The sequence below is a fragment of the Microcebus murinus genome, chromosome 19, assembly GCF_040939455.1.
Source record: "Microcebus murinus isolate Inina chromosome 19, M.murinus_Inina_mat1.0, whole genome shotgun sequence".
NCBI classification, from domain to species: Eukaryota; Metazoa; Chordata; class Mammalia; order Primates; family Cheirogaleidae; genus Microcebus; species Microcebus murinus.
In genome coordinates this window covers 9,865,661-9,882,443 of record NC_134122.1, presented here as the reverse complement: position 1 = coordinate 9,882,443, position 16,783 = coordinate 9,865,661, and the positions used below count along the sequence as shown (strand labels likewise).

At 51.0% G+C, this 16,783-nt stretch overlaps 1 protein-coding gene across 1 annotated transcript in view; it reads right to left on the bottom strand.

Moving 5' to 3' along the window:
- SNX29 (sorting nexin 29) overlaps nt 1-16,783 on the bottom strand; it is a 448,301-nt gene that overhangs the window by 60,665 nt on the left and 370,853 nt on the right. The window contains exon 19 of the mRNA XM_020281338.2: nt 6,673-6,813. Within this exon, the coding sequence (XP_020136927.2) occupies nt 6,673-6,813 (141 nt within the window). The remainder of the gene's footprint in view (nt 1-6,672; nt 6,814-16,783) is intronic.

Here is a 16,783-nt window from a genome sequence, read left to right as displayed (position 1 = left end):
CTCAAACCAGCCTGGCACGAGGAAAGCGGGGGGCTGGCCAATTCTAGTTGGTTAACAGGGAAGGCCAGACCCCACGTGTGTCGAACAAACCCTCTCTGTCACCAAGAACAGTGGATGCGAAGTCTCTGTAGAACCTCCTGGCCGGTATCCTGTGAGCAGGTCCGACAGCACCACGTGAGAACTGAGCGTGCACCAACGACAATCAGCGGAAGTCAGGAAGAGGACCGCGGAGAGAGGAAATTGAAAACCCAACAGAATGGGTGCCATGTACCAGTTTCTGTGCAGCTTGAGCTCATCTGCTCACCAAACTCATCTGACTGCGCACCCACTACGAAGCTGGCACTGCGGCAGACCCTGAGACGACAGAGAATCGGTGGGGCCAGGCGCTGCCCTCTACCCCCACGGCGCACTGTTGGGGGTGGGGGGGCCAGAGAGCTGAAATCAGGCCACTGCGGCGTGCGGGAGCACGAGAAAGGAACCCAGAGGAGGGACAGCTCACGTCCTGGGGCCAGGGAAGGCTTCCTGGAGGAGACACGAAGGTGCCTGTGTAGGGTGAGACCTGCCAGGTCTGTGACCCAAGGCCACCAAGGGGACGCCCTTGCAGTCCACCTCTCCGCGAGCTGCCTGTAGGTGGTTTGTAGGGCGGGGACAGAACAACAAATACACTCTAGGTGCTGGCTCTGGACTCTTGGTTTATAAATAACCTTGGTTTTCTTTTTTATTGGATTTTAATTTGATATGATAGAGAAGTCCTCCCAAGAAAGCCCCACATATTACATCCCCACACCCATACACATGGCAGGCTGAGGCTCGTCAATGTCTCTCTCTTAAGATGATTTTTTCTGGCAAGATGACTTCAGCAACTGTTCTCCTGGAAAATATCTTAAGAGGCTTTTACTGTATTAAAGAGAAACACAAATGTGTGATGTGTAATGAGCCCAATTCCTCTCTTCCTCGCGATGGAAACATTAAGTACCAGGACTATTTAGACAGCGGCTGGCGGAGTGTCAAATGAGGCACAAGCTTGAGTTTATGGCTTCACTCATTTGGAGCTGCTTTTCTCCCCCAGATTTCCCTCTGGAAAACTTGCAGGGCTGGGGGATGGCATCTGAGCTCCCCAAGTCTCTGCAGCGAGCAGGTGGGGGTGGATCATGGTCATCTGGATTGCCTGGACGTGAGGGGCTTTCTGGCGGCACCCTCCCTAAGATTGTGCAGCTCCACACAGAAACCTGCAGTTGCTGACTTTCTGCACCACCAGCTCCTAGATCCGGGCCTGGACTAGCGGAGCTTCCCCACGAGGAGGCAGGGCGGTGCGGTGGCGTCGGGAGAGTGTGGCTCGGTCCCTGGCTTTGGCACTTACAAGCTATGGGACCTCGGGTGGCAACCTTATTGCCCCTGGGTTCCTTGTTGATGAGACATTTTATATGACAAGAAACGCACGATGAGAAGATGAACAGAAAGCCCCCGAGTGCACGACGAGCCTGGCATAGGATGGCTGGTGTTATTCTACACAGAAGTGCAGGGTGCGAGGGTTCTAGAGGGGCCGGCTGTGTTGGTTTGGGCCCCTGCACAGGCTCGGAGTCCCAGCATCGCAGTGAAGAGAACGCGCTTACGTGTCTGCTGGCCCCATCTCCCCACCAGCCCCTGTGCCCCTTTATTTAGCAAACCAGGACACAGCACTCACTCACCATGTGCCAGACGGTGCTCTAGCACCTCACAAATGTTACCCCCTGCAATCCTAATGAAAACAACACCAGAAGTGCTGTGACTATTCCTGGTACACAGAAGGGGAAACTGGCACAGAAAGGTCAAATACCATGCCCAAGGCCACACAGCTAATAAAGCCGTGGGAATCTTTCTTCTTTCTTTATTTCCCTTGACTCTCAGTGCCTGTTACAGCCCCTTACAGAGCTGGCAAAGTCCTGAGGAATGAATAAATGTATGACTGAATGAATTAATGAGTGACTACCTCCCCATACGTTTAGGGTTGCCAAGAAAGTTCACGTAGACCTGCCGGCGAACCATGGGCAGCACCCCTAGCTCTTCCAATGGCCCCTGGTGCGAGTGGGGTGGTGGCCGGCGGCAGGGGTGGGGGGCGGTGTAGGACAGAGGTAACCAAATCTGGCTGCTCTCGCGACCTGCTCTCCACAGCACAGAGGAGGTGCTAGGTGTCTACTCACTCCCACCTCCATGCCGGCCATTCCCCCCCTGGGGGGGGGGGGCTGCACTTCAAACGGCACTCGGCACTCGGAGCAGCTTTCCACAGCTCGGCAAGCACCAGCCGGTCCCCCACCACACACTGGTGCGTGTGTTTTTAACGAGGATGTTAATGCATAATTTCTCCAGCAACTTGAATTATCTGCGGCTCCAGGGAAAGCGATTCCTTGCCTTAATGTTAAAGGCACTTTCAGAGATCGAATCTATTATTCTAGGAGGGAATCGACAGTCCAGAAACATCATCAAAAACGCGACCTTTACCTAAGCCCTGGAGCGGGTGACGGCCAATGGACAGGGAGCTGGCCAGGCGGCTGCCTCGGACCCGCAGAGCGCCGGCTTTCCTGCCTCCCGAACCCTGCCTGGCTTCCCGCCCGTTCCGCAAAAAATATTCAGCCAAGAGCAGACTGAGAACAACCTCCCGAGTCTCCTTGAGAGTTCTTCTGCTCACTTTCGGAATTTGGATTTTTTGAATGTGTGCCAAGACCCAGCAAAGTGAAGTAGGAAATAAAAGTGAAACTCTTGCATTTAGTTTGTGCTCATTTATTCATTAACCGGGGCCGTGTATGTCTCGGCGTGTCAGATGCTGTTCTAGGGGCTGGGACAGAGCAGAGAGCAGAAGCAGACCCGGGCCCTGGTTCACGAGTTTCCACGCTGGGGCACAGAGACAGGTGACACTCAAGGACACAAAAAAGTCATTTCAATGAACGCAATGCGCTGGGAAGAAAATTACAGCAGAGGAACGAGGTGGACGGTGGCCCGAAGGCAGCAGGAATGGGCCAGGAGAGGCCTCTCTCCAAGGAGGGCGCGTCTGACCTGAGACCTGATGAATCGGAAGAGCCCTCCGTGCAGAGATTTGGGGATGGTCCTTCCAGGCCCAGGGGACAGCACCCTGAGGTGAGAACTGTGGGGATGTCTGAAGGCAGCAGAGCAGCTGGGTAGAGAGGGGAGGGTGGGCATGAGACAAGGTAGGGGAGGGAGGGTGGGGCGGCGACACCTCACAGGCCACAGTAAGGAATCCTCATCGTAAGTGCCAGGGCGCCACCACAGGGCTTTTATGTACAGTGGCACGATCTGCTTTCTGTCGCACAACCCTCACTCCAGCTGCAGTGTGGAAAACGGACTGTGGGAAGGCACGAGAGGAAAAGGGCGGCCAGGCAGGTGCCCACACCAGAGACGACAGTGGCTTGGGTTAGAGCAACCCAAGCCGGGACTCGGGGAAGCAGGTGAACTGCGATTATCCTTTGGAAGTAGAGCCCATAGGCCTTGCGTGCTGGCGGTGGATTGGTGGCACTGTGTTCTCTTATTATCTCAGTCCTGCTCAAAAATGTCATTCAACAGAAGTGCTACCCCAGGGAGGGCTGTTAGAGCTGGTCACTGACATTCCAGCTCCGCTCCAGGGCACACGGCAGGAGTGGGCTCCTTTGCGCCCGTGGCATTAGGCATGGCCATGTAACTAGCTCTGTCCAGTGAAATATGAGTGCATTGTCATGCATCACTCCCAGAAGGAAGCTCCAGGAGCCACCGCCTGATCGGCCTCTCTTCCCTGCTCCTGATGCCGCAATCACGACAACATGCATGGGGAGGGGGCATCCAGCAGCCTGGACCCCAACGCTGAGACGAGCAGAGCCCTAGCCAACTTACGATGAACACAGAACATGAGCCAAAAACACACCATTGTTGGTTTACGTCACCAAGAATTCTTACCTCAATTAACCAAGCCTATCCTGACTGATAAGAGCTTCACACCTGTGATATTCAAAAGTTAATGAATAACTTTAATACGTGTCTATGGTGGCTGGACTCAGCTACACAGGAACACATGGAGTGGTGGACTGACATTCGGGCCACTGTCTCACCACGATTTGGGCTCGATGTGGGACGCAAAGGCGTGGATACCCCCAGGGAGTGAATTTACAATTACACACACGCATGGCATATACAGGCAACGAATCCTTTGTAAAGACAAATGCTGGCCCACAAACTGTACAGCATGCTACCTTTATCAATTACAAAAGGTTCAAATTGGGGTTAAGGTCACATTTCAATTCTAAACCTATGATGGCCTTGTTGGGGGAAAATATATAGACTTTCAGGCTAGAAAGATACTCCTTTGACAAATGAGACAAAGCTAAGCTGTGTTTAATACTTCCTTGGATAATGTCCACGCCTATGGATTCTGGAGTGAGTCATTTAGCAGGTTCCAGGCTTAGAGTAGCAAGGTATACAAAATTAGATCAACCTAAAGACGTCTCATCTGGACGCATGCCTTGATGGTCCCAGTGGACAAGTCATCCCTGAAGTTTGTTGCTAGGTTCTTGGAGACTGCAACTTTAAAGGAAACGACATACTGTATGCTGCAGGAACTTAACTCTTGTTTCTATCCCTTAGCCTAAAGTAACATTGGTTTTATTACACAGTACATCATTTCACTTAAAGTCACAGTTATCAAGAATCTATGGACGATGTTAAATAAGGATCTACTGAACACAAGGCACTTCGCCACCTGAATTCCCTCGGTTTAGCCTTGTGCTAGAATAGCTTCCCCGTAGAGCAAGACGGCAGACAGGCCAAGTGCCCTGGAGAAGGTGTCATGGAAGGGCCAGTCAGGGTAATGCTTTCTGCACATGAGATTATCTTACGATGATACTGCATTAGCCCAGCAGAATTTTGTCTTACGATAACTTTAAGACATTCTGGAGGGGTCCTGAGGTTTGTATGATCCCACAAGCCCATCAGATTAAATCAGTATACAGTTTCCCCCACCTTTTCAAAAGAATTATTGTACTCCTTGTTATGAACAAGTGTAGAATTTCTAAGTCTTCCATGCATATAGCTTCAACTCCACTTTTCTTCAACAAAAAAATGAAGGACAGATTTATTCTGGGCCTTAGATAAACCTACCTTATGACTATTTAAAATTAAAATCCAGCAGAGCTTGATGTGCTCAGACTTCAATCTGATTTAAACAGAAATCTATGTACATGTAAACATAACCATCAGTAATAGCAGTTTTCCTTGTGGAATTCCCAAGTGCTGGGAGTGAGTTATGGAAACTTCTGTTCTGTTTTTCTACAATAAAGGTCAAAGGCAGTCCCAGCGAAGTGCCTCTTGAAGAGAGAAACTGGGGAATTCTCCCCACGTGGAATCTGCCACGTGGCTTTGCCAACTGGCTAGCCCGGTTCTCACACTTCTTCACGCATTAGCATCACCCTGAGAGTTTGTTAAACCCCAACTGCTGGGTCTCAGCCCTGGAGGTGCAAGTCAGTCAGTCTGGGATGAGCCCAGGAACGTGGATTTCTGCCCAGCTCCCAGCTGCTGCTGCTGGCCAAGGCCACGGTTTGGGTATGGTGGAGGGATCACTCTCAGTACGAAGCCCGATTTTTCGCACACCTGAGAGAGGCCGTGACTCTATCTCCTCCAACTGAGCTGTCCCTGCCAAGCCAGTGACCATGCACTGAATCTGTTGATGTGCCTCCGCCTCCTTGATTTTAAGCTGAGGTTCTCTAGCTCAGCTCCATATTGGAATCACCCAGAGAGCCGTTAAACCCATCCACACCCAGCCTCAGTCTACATTGGCTAGATCAGAAAGAGGGTGTGTGAGGTGGGGCAGGGCAGTCCTCGGTGGTTTGTGAAGCTCCCAGGTGATCCAAGTGCAGCCAAGACGTAGAACCGCTGCCATGAGCAAACACGAGGGTGACAACACGATGCCAGCTGCCAAAGCAGACAATTCCACAGGGCTCTGCGCCAGGCCCAGACACAGGCCAGTCTCCTGCGGTGCTGGCCACAGCCCCTTGCACAGTGACATGTAATAGGTGCCCAGTAAATGCCTGCTGAATGAATGACGAATGAATAGATGATGAATGAATGAATGAATGAATACTAATCAACCGCCAAGCTTATGGAGGGCTAGTGCCTCCCTTCTCAAGGGTACCTGGGTGAATACACAGAAGCAAATTAAGGCATCATAAAGCATTAAGCTTCATGAGGCAAGTAACCCTACAATAATAATAATAATAATAAAACTTCTCAGAAAGTTCTACTCCACAGTTATAAGTCTAAACCATGACTACCATGGATGAAAACTGGAAAAAACATTATGGTCCAGAACAGCAGTCAGCAAACGAATCCACAGGCCAAATCCAGCTGCCACCTCTTCTTAAAACCAAAATGTCATTGGATACACGGCCATGCCCATTTGTGCCCGTACTGTCTACGGTTGCTTCCGCACTATACCGGCAGAGCTGAGCATTTTCTGCTGAAATCATATACCCACAAAGCCAAAAATATTTACTCTCCGGCCCTTTACAGAAAAAGTTTTCCAGCTTCTGCCCTAGAGAAATAAGAGGACGCACAGAAAACCTAATGGCAATTATCTTTAAGTACTAGGATTGTGGGTGACTACTTCCTTTTTTCCCAACATCAGCCAGGTTTTCTTTAAGGAGCTTGTGCTGGTACCTTGTTTCCAATGGCCTTCTTGGGTGGGAAGTTGTAGGCCCTCACTTGAGGGTACTTGTTTTGTAACTTGTGGTGCAAACCCCTGAACTCTGTATACCGCCGATAGACGTTCCATTCGTCATCTTTTATCCGGATGTAGACCTGCCAAGAAAAGGAAAGAAAAAATGTAAACATCTTTTAAAACCCTCAGTTTAAGGGATGAGGATCCCAGCAAAGCGCCACCCGTCTCCAGTGACAAATGGCTATTGTAATTTGCAATCAGAGAATGCCAATATGCATCTTAAAAACCTCTTTAACATAGTGATAAAAACTCTCCAATGTGAGTGATAAATTCTGACTCTACATTTTTCATAACACACACGCAAGAGCCAGCTGCTTTCACTCCCTGGAAAGGGGAGTCCTGCTCTCACTCTCCCTCTGCTCTTCCCTGGTCTTCTATGTGAGCACCTCTTCTTCTGCTTAAAACTCTGCCTCTCCCCTATACACCCATCCACATGCCCAGTTCTGCACGGTTCACTTTTAAGGCCAGTGACTTCTAGATCTCTCTCTTTAGAGCCCTGATATGAACTGCAGACCAAGACTCGATTTCCCATAGCCACCTAAAACTCATCATGTCTAAACCTGAACCCAGATTTTCTCGCCTATCATGCTGAGTGCTAGCCCAGGCACTCCACGAGGCTCACCCGCCATTTCTCCCTGTGCTAATCTGCAAGGCAACTGGTATGACCATCCCCCTTTGCAGATGAAGGAAGACACCGGCTCAGAGAAGTCACCTCACTTGCCCAGGGGAGGTGAGGAGATAAAGGACCTAAACCCAGGGCTGCCTGCCACTAAGGCCTGGCGCTTTCTATCACAGTATGCCCTGCAGTGACCCAGGCTTCCTAAGGTGCCAGGAATCCCAAGCCAGCACTGTGGGCAGCTGAGCACAAGGGCCCCTGCTCAGTTCCTCTGAGGCCCACCTGCCCCTATGCTGGGCAGATCCTGTGTCCTCAGAATGGTCTCCTTGGTAGCAGATGTTCCAATTCCATCTTCTCATTTATGCCTCTCCCTTCAGATCTAATCTAATCTAGTGCCACGCTATTAAAATCACCCAGTATTACCTGAAAGGTTGCTCTTCAACAACAATGCTTTTAGCATCCCAAATTAGGAAACATTCCCTGCAAATTAAGTTGTCCTTGAATTATATACATTTAACCAAATCCTGGACTTAATTCACTGATGAATTCAAAGGGCTTATGCCCAGAACCGTTTTGTTTTGTTTTTTACTTTAAAAGGCTCTCCCCTCCAAATTAAGTTTGATTGGCCCCAATTTCTTCTGCTTGAGCCACAAAGACAATAATTCCCTGGAGGAATGAGCAGAGTCGACCTCTTGCAACAAAACCAAGTTCCTTTTAAAACAAGCAATAAAAAGCCACTTCGAGTCCAATCTCCTTGACTCAGCAAAAGAAAATTAAATAGGAGGAGGGTAATATCTGTAATCAAGAATCTGGGTGAACTCTCTCTTCTCCATTTTAAGAGGAAGTTCAAATCTTGAGATTTCTTTTCCACTGGAAAAAATTGCCCTAGTGATGCCTGTAATGACACTGGGGGGCAAAGACAGGATAACAGGGATGGGGGAGGCAGAAACCTCGGTCCATCAATGAACAGAATCCAGAGCAAACTCCTGTACAGACAGGGTCCCAGGGAAACGCTTCCATCTAGAAGATCAAGAACATCTGCCAGGGCATTCCCACAGGGCTCGCTCCTGCCCTGTACCACTCAGCACCACTCTCCCCTGCGCCGAGTGCTGGTCCCAGAGACCCCTCCACCTGCTTTCAGACTTCATCTAAACAGATCATGTGCTGTGTGCTCCATGTGTCTGGTTTCTTTCACACTGTACCACACCCATGAGATGCATCTGTGTTGCTGTGTACAGCACACACGTTCCTCTTCATTGCTGCCTAGTATTCCACTGCACAAATAAGCCACACTTTATTTACCTGTTCTGCTGGGATAGGCATTTAGGTTGTTTCCAGTTGGGGCTACTACGAATAAAGCAGCTATGGACATCCACGTGTGAGGCTTTGGCACTCACTTCTTTGGGGATCATAGACTTAAATGTGAAAGGGGAAAAATCATAAAGCTATTAGGAGAAACGTCACAGACTATCTTCATGAGTAGTCAAGGATTCTTACGTAGAACACAGAGCAGCACAAATGGGCCTTCTAGAAGCTGGAAATGTCCTATATCTCCCCCTAGGCAGCAGTTACACAGGTATATACAGAAGTACAAATAAATGGAATTACAAACTTTAAACTTATGCACCTGATCATGTTCATGTTAATCCTGAATTTAAAAACAAAGTTGCACCTTCACTATCCTCAGGACAGTGAGCTTCACCTCACTTATGTGCCAGGATGTCCATGCCAGGCCATGGGCAGGGCAGGAGCCGGTGCCGAAGGCTCTGTGGCCCAGTGTCCACGTGGACCCGTCACACTGTCAGACATCAGCGTTGAGAAGCAGCCCAGACACCCGACTGTGGCCTCAGGCAGACCCAGGTTCGAATTCCAGCCTCGCTTCTTGCTAGCCAAGTGACCCTGCCTAAGTCAGTTCACTTCTCAAGCCTCAATTCTCCATTTGGAAAATGAAGACAGTGCCGGTAGCTCCACGTCATGGAGAGCAGAACTGAGTGATTATGCACAGGGCTGTTTGTCTGCTGAAACATCTAACCACCAAGTGTTGGTATCCAGGGTAAAATTTATCTCAGACACACTCACACACACACACACACACACACAGGGGTAGAGAAGAAGGAGGGGTGGAAAGGGAGTTCAGGAAGACAGAGACAGAGAGAGAGAGAGATGAGAGAGAGACAAGAGAGAGAGGCGAGAGAGAGAGAGAGAGAGAGAGAGAGAGAGAGAGAGAGAGAGAGATTGAGATTGAGATTTAAAGGCTTCCTCTAAGTAGGGTAAAGTCTGAGATCTGGGGTAAGGGTTGCCAAGCACAGACACAGGCGATTTGTAGCCAAACGCACATGGGCTCTCGGGCACTCCTGCAAGGGCGGAATGGCCTAGGGAGAGGGCATCAGTCTGTGCAGGGGGAGAGGCCTGTGTTTGCACCTAGTTCTTCCCTTTTCTAGCTGTGACTCTGGGGAATGTCCCACCTTCAGAATTAGCCTCTCCGTCTGTAAAATGGGTGCAATGCCAGTATCGCTGGGTGGCTGTGGGACATTGCGCCTTGCCCTAAGCCTGGCAGGCAGTAGGCAGTGGCAGTTGTTAATACTGTCACCCCCATCACCTTCGTCATCGGCTGCCTTTGTGTACATGAACTTCGCTATTACAGAATTAGGAGTAATTATAGGATGTGCAATCACGAAATTAAAGCAGGTAATTACCATGCCTAATTAATTGTCAAATGCTAGGCAGGCGGAGAAACACAAACATAAAGCAGAGTCTGCGGATTGGGCAGTTAAGCATCCCCTGCGCTTCTGGAAAACTCAACAAAAACAGCAGAGTTCAGTAAGTGACCTTCTCGGGCGGGTTTTCAAGTGCTAAACAAAACCCGGGGAGCACTCCTCGGCCTCTGACTCAGAACGAGCTCGGAGCACCTCTCCGCCGGCTGCAGCCCGGCCCGGGCGTTCATCCAGCCCCTGTCACACAGCACCCAGGTTCCCGGACGAGAGTGCTATTTTAGGAGGAAGACCTCGTAGGAGGTGCTTGATGGACTCTGTAAACCTCTGCGAGGATCAGACCCCACAGAGAAACCTGCCGACAGGAACGCAGCAAGAGCTTGGAAACAAACGCTCGTCGACGCACCGCTGATTTGGAACCAGAACTGCGCTGCCCCTGCGTCCTGCAGCACAGGTGAAACGCCTCCCTCTCCATCTCCAAACGCAGGTAACTGCATAATTTACCCACGGTTCTGCGCCTCGGAATGAAACCCTATTTTTATGCACGTTGTAATACTCGAGAGTGAGAGTCAGTACGAACCATCTAACTTTCTTGGACTTACAGAAGAGGACGCACCATTTCACAACACTTGGTGTGCCAGATGCTTTGCATACCATGTTCGCAAAAGCCCTGTAACTACAGATGCCTTAAAACAGGGCCACGGAGCAACTGGAAAAGGTGCCCACTGAGACCCGGGAGCGAGTAGCAGAACTGGAACCGGGCCTTCAGTCGACCCACGCCCAACGCCCTCGCCGCACCGTCCCCACCTCGGAGAAAAACGAGTGCCGTGAGCTCCACAAAACTCTGGACTGTTAAATGCAAAGCCAGTCAGATGACGCGAGGATCACAGAGATTCTTTTAAAAATGGCTTTCGGTTCCTAATTCATTTTGCTTCCTTAACGGCCAGGGAACGAAATGATTTGTGCTTTGGTTCGCGGCCTGTGTTAATGGATCCCTAACAAAACTTTCCTTTTAATGAAATGGCTTCATGTGTTATTAACTGTGAGTGTCCTCCTCACTGCCAGAACAAAACGCCCGGATCACCGCATGACCATGCCGAAGGAGGGATATTATTGCAGCCAAATGCCGAGAATAAGATGAATAACTTAGCCAAAGAAAAACGACTTTTCAGTTCACTGGGTTATGTAAATGAGGCAGACGAGTAAAGGAGGAACCGCACTATTCACTAAGCATTCCCAGCCAATGCCACGCACCTGTGAGAGGAGGAGGCTATAGAACGCGGGTTTAGACGTGGCCCAGACCCAGCCAGTCTCTGTTCCACCTGGCACAGCGATGCTGTGATCAACAATGCAACTGACAAGCAGCCTCCACATCTCAGGAGAGACTCAAGGTGCATACGTTATGCTTACTCGACTCCAGCTCAAGTTCAAGCTCTACTGTCTCTGGACGTTTGACACCAAGCTCAAGGCTTTGAAAGCAGCATGGCCGGCAGGACCCAGAGACCAACCTTCCCACCAGATTGCCTGCTCTGCTTTACTGGTTTTTGGACTCCAGTCAGGTCCAAAGGGTCCTTCACCCTCACTGGGGGTTCCCGCCCCAGGGTCACCACCAGGTGGCCTCGTGTGTACCAAGCTCAGGGCTGGGCCTTGGGGACATCATGGAGAGCAAAGCCAGGCGTGATCCCTGCCCCTGGAGCTCAGCCAGGGAAGTTGGCTGACCTGATGCCAACAGTCACACACATGAACACACACTTACAAATGGAGCCGAGGGCTGTGGGAGAGGGACATGGGTCTCCCAGTGGCACTAGGCCTGGGAGTGGGGTTGGGTTAGCTCAGCAGGGACGTTTCATCTGGAACAAAAAGTAATGAGTCAGAGTGGACCAATGCCGGACAGGAACCAGCTCCGGGGCAGAGGGCAGGGTGTGTTTGGAGGGACCATGTGGCAGGGTGTGTGGAACGGAGGAGGCCGGGGCAGTGAGTGTAGGGAGGACAAGGACTATAGGAGGACGTTGGAGGTGGCCGGAGCTGGGTTTGGGACGTCAGAGGATAACAAAGGGGGTGGAGCCACAGGCCTTTGCCGTTGCTGTTCCCACTGCCTGGAACGCCCTTGCCCTGGACAGCCTCGATGCCTGTCCCCTCACTCCCTGAGGCTCTGGCTCAACCGTCACTGCGGTCCCCAGCACCGGCTACCATCTGGCATGCCAGGTAGACTTGCTGTTGTCTGCCTCCCTCAATAGCAGGATGAGCTCCATGAGGGCAGGGGGTCTGGTCGATTTTACTGAAAGGAAGTACAAAGGAAATACTTAATACATGTTCGGCAACGGGTGTGTAAAGGGAATGGAAGGAATGGATGGATGAGTGGACGGGTCAGAGGGGCACAGCCCGTCTGCCCACACGTCTGCGAGCGCTGCTGGGCAGGCCCTGACTGACAGGCCATGCCCTTCTTGGTCCCACGACAGCAGGACGTCGCCTGTGTGTCTATGCATGTACTTGATGGACGCGTGTCAAACACATGAACCAGGGCTGCTCAGAGCACGGGGCTGTCAGCTACAGCGCTTACGGATCTGGAGCGGGGGCAATCCGAGCTCAGATCCCTGCCCTTGTGCACAGCAGCTGTTTATACATAAACAGTACTGGAAGAAGAAGACAGATGCCAGTCTCTTAGAGAAGAGAGAGAAAAAAAATTTTTTTAAAACACTGTGGGCCCCAGGACATGGGCTTATTCTCTTTTACTTGCCACCACCCTGGTGGAGAGGGATTTGCCACTCTACCTTACAGAGCCAGGGCCATTGGTCCAGCACAGAGCCAGTGAGAAGGGGCGCGAAGACTGAAGCCCAGGCCTGGCCGACTCCCACCACTGTCCGCTGCCTCCTCCTCAAAACCCAGGGACGTCCGTGGAAAGGTGGGCACCCCTATTCCCGACTCACTGCATGTCTGACCCAGCACCCACCCTTTGGCTCTAAAACAAGGTCTGTGAGTAGATAAGCCACAAACAGAACCTCTCCCAACAAAGGATGAAGACGCAGATGGCCTCTCATAGAGGACTCACGGGACAGTTTCCACTTGATGTCACCCTGCTAAGTTAATGGCTCTTCCCATCCCGACTGCGGCATGGGACTGCAGGATGAAGTCATATTTCCTTTTAAATTCCCCATCCCAAGTCAGGGCAACAGTGGCTGCTAGTGGACGGCTGTGCCCAGAGCCTGGTGTCCTCAAGAGGGTCTCTTCAGCACAGGCAGCAGCAGCGGGGGCCACAGAGAAAACCACACGGGGCAAGTCCCCGAGTGCACGTGACACGGCTCCTGGTGCTCAGAAATAGCTACAGCCGTTCTGATGGGGCTAATTTCCGGCAATCAAGCTGCCGGGGGCTCCAATGATCATATTTGGGGAATTTAAAAGGAAATATGACTTCATCCTGCAGTCACATGTTGCAGTCTGGATGTTTGAGTCATGCACATTACAGCCCCTCAGCCATGTGCGCTGCTAAACTGGCTGCTCCATTTGCAGCACTGATGTTACCCACAGAGCTTTGGGTTTCGCTGGGAAGGTCGAGTCTTCTGCTTCCTTCTTCACAACTATAAACACCAGCGAGTCTTGCTGGGGCAGGGGTAGGGCAGAGACTAGCAGAAGCTGCACCTCTGTTTACTGTGAAATAATGTAATTTCAAGACTGCTTATGATGTTGTCGATAAGCATGATTCCAGCCAGGCTGTGTATGTGTGTAATTTTATCCCCAGGAATAAGACCAGGATACACATCAAAACATTAACAGTGGCTATTTCTAAATGTCAGTAGATCTTTTATTTTCTTTAAGGCTTTTCAAGTTTCCCAAATTTTTGCCTCTATTGAAGAATGACTTCGGTATGATGAAAATTAAATATTGTTCAAGTAAGTGGGGCTCTTTGGTCAGTGCTGTGAAGACAATGCATATCCAACCACCCTCCCTCTTCTCCCCAAATGCAGTCAGATGACCGTTAAAATACAGAGTTGAAAAGGCATGGCCACATCCCAACACGGAAGGCACATCCCTGTCACTCAGCAACAAAGAGGAAACGTCCAGGAGTGACTTCGGGAAAGCCAAGTTGACCACGGGAGCAGGGCCCGGCCCAGGCTGCAGGGTCAGGACCTGAGCGCTCACCCAGGACTCGCCACCAGGCAGCCCTAGTCACGGCAGGAGGCTGAGCTGGGACCCAGGATGTTTGCGACATTGGGCATGACGTTTTTCAATCTACAGACATTTAAAGGAAAACCCTTTTGGAAGAGCTGATATTCCAAATTGTTTTTCAGCCCCTACCAGAACTGCTGTGGTGGACGGGAGGTTACTCTTCACCCTGCAGCCTCAGAGCCAAAACCTCTGAGAAAGCTGCTGGGATAGGAGACAGTTTTAATAACAGAGTCCGTTTCTCTTCATCTGGGAGAGAAGGCTGTGGGGAAAACGTGCTCGCTGACTGCAAGACTCTCCAGGCATGGGAGGCCAAGCCTGCCTCTCACCCTAAGCACAGCAACAGAAGCAACTTTCGAGTTAGGTGAAAAAGTTAGCTTGCCACAGTGATTATAAGCACGATCTCGGGACTAAGGCTGCCTAGGATCAAATCCTGATTTCATATCCTTATTAGTCATATGACCTTATATAATTTACTAAACCTCTCCATGTGCCTCAATTTCTTAATGTAAAATGTGGACAATTACAGCATCTACCTTCTAGGACTATGTCTGAAAATCAACCACTTTGCTTGGCATGGAAATATTTAACAAAAGGGAGCTATCGTTGGCAAAAGCTATGGCTAAAGTGAGGCAGACAGAGAAACAGACAAAAAACTATAGTCCCGTGGAATAAGTGTCATGACAGAGGGAAGCACAGGAAGCCAGGAGATGAGGAAAGGTGGCATGGAATGCCTTGTGGGGGCCCATCAAGGAAGACTGCCTGGAGGAGGTGATATCTGAGCAAAGCTCCAAAGGATGAGGAGGAGCTGGCCAGGGAGAGGAGGAGGTGACAAGTCCAGGCCAAAACTACAGGAGGAGTTTTCTACTTTGCTTGATTATACACCAAGACCTTTCCAAACGAAATACTCTTAAGAATAGGAAACAGCAAGAATAAAATAGTTATAAAAGAATGACATGTGAACAAGCAAACACTCAACTGTGGAGATACCGAAGAAATGGCTGTGCCCAAAAGATGGCTGTAGGGCTTCCCCTTCTGAATGAAGAGCTTCAGCCAGGCGGGGACTGTGCCGCGGCATGTGGCCTCCAAGACGTGGCTGAGTGGTGAGTATCAGAGCGCCGCACAGCCAGGCGGCGCTGTGTGAATGCATGGGCTGGCGAGGCGACAGTTCAGCTAGCACAGCCATTAGCGTGTCACCTTGTGACGTGATCAAGAATGACCCTCTCCCTCCTCCTGCGGCTAGCTGGTCCTGTAAGGAACCACGAGCTTCTCTCGCTGTGTGGAATCCGAGCCACACCAAGCTCTGCTCCGCCTCACCATGCTTCTGTTCTGGATGCTTCCACCCACGCCAGGAGCCAGGAACCCCTCCCCTGGCCCTGTGAGCCAAGCTGACAGTGCCACTGGTCCTTCTCTTCTTAGTCACAGACTCGTTGATTACCAGGAAGAAAAACCAGTTCGCTGGGGCTTTGGGGAAAGGGGGCCTTACTGGAAGGGGACAAGAGCATCTCAGAGAGGCAGGGCTGGCCGTGCCGCCGGCCTCCGCGGGCTGCGCCGGGAGCCGGAGCGCCATCAGGACCGAGGCTCACCACGCGTCCCACGACGCGCTCGGTCCTGCTCTCTCTGCAGGCTCGCTTTGTCCCCTGCGGGTCGGGAAGTATTTGTGTTTCTGGTGCTGGCTGCAGGGCTGACCTAGCCGACAATTCCCAGTCTCCACGAAGAACACAAGACGGAGCTCTGAACTGTCGCCTGGGATCAAACCACGACTGCTCTTTACTCACGTGAGGCAATACATGGTAGTTTGAGCCAGTTTCAGGTGAGGTATTTGCCACTTGTAATCACAAGCCTTGTGACCAAAAGAGAGTCTGGCGGGGCCAGTCTCTGGATTGTTTCCTCCTGAGCGGGTGGGTTCTTTCGGGGCCAGCTGGCTGTGGCAAGCGTCTCCCTGAGTCCGTGCACCGTGGGAGCAGGAAGAGGGAGCAGTGATTCTCCAAGCGGCTAAAACACATGGACAACGTTCGCCAAAGGACGCCTCCTCCGTGATGCCGGAGGCAGCCCCCTTCCTGGGTTTCACGGGCCCTTTAACTTGTCCACCCAACAATGCAAAGCTCCTTCTTGTGTTCTTGGCAATGACTAGGAATTGACTGCTGGCTGGGACAACCTTGCAGCCAACACCAGGAATAGGAACACTTCCCTCCCCACCCTAGAAACAGGACTACTGGTAACTCTAACAACAACAAAAACGTGCATAATAAATATAAGACTCTTGAATTAGAACTGACCTTCAATCAAATAGCTACAAATTCCCAGTCATTGAAGCAAGACTGCTCCGTATTCCGGTGGGCCTATCAAGACCATACTTTTCCCTTTGCGCCATTCAAGGTTTCTGTCGGTTTCTGCAGAATGCCTCAGCATCCTTGTCTTGGCATTACGGAGACCCATCCCCCACCAAAGTGCATGTAGGAGGCTTTAGCTAAAAACCGCCAAGCGGATGGTGTTCATCTGGTGCGGATGTGCTATAAGACGCCAGCCGAGGTCCCTCGGGGCCCATGGACGGAGGTGACA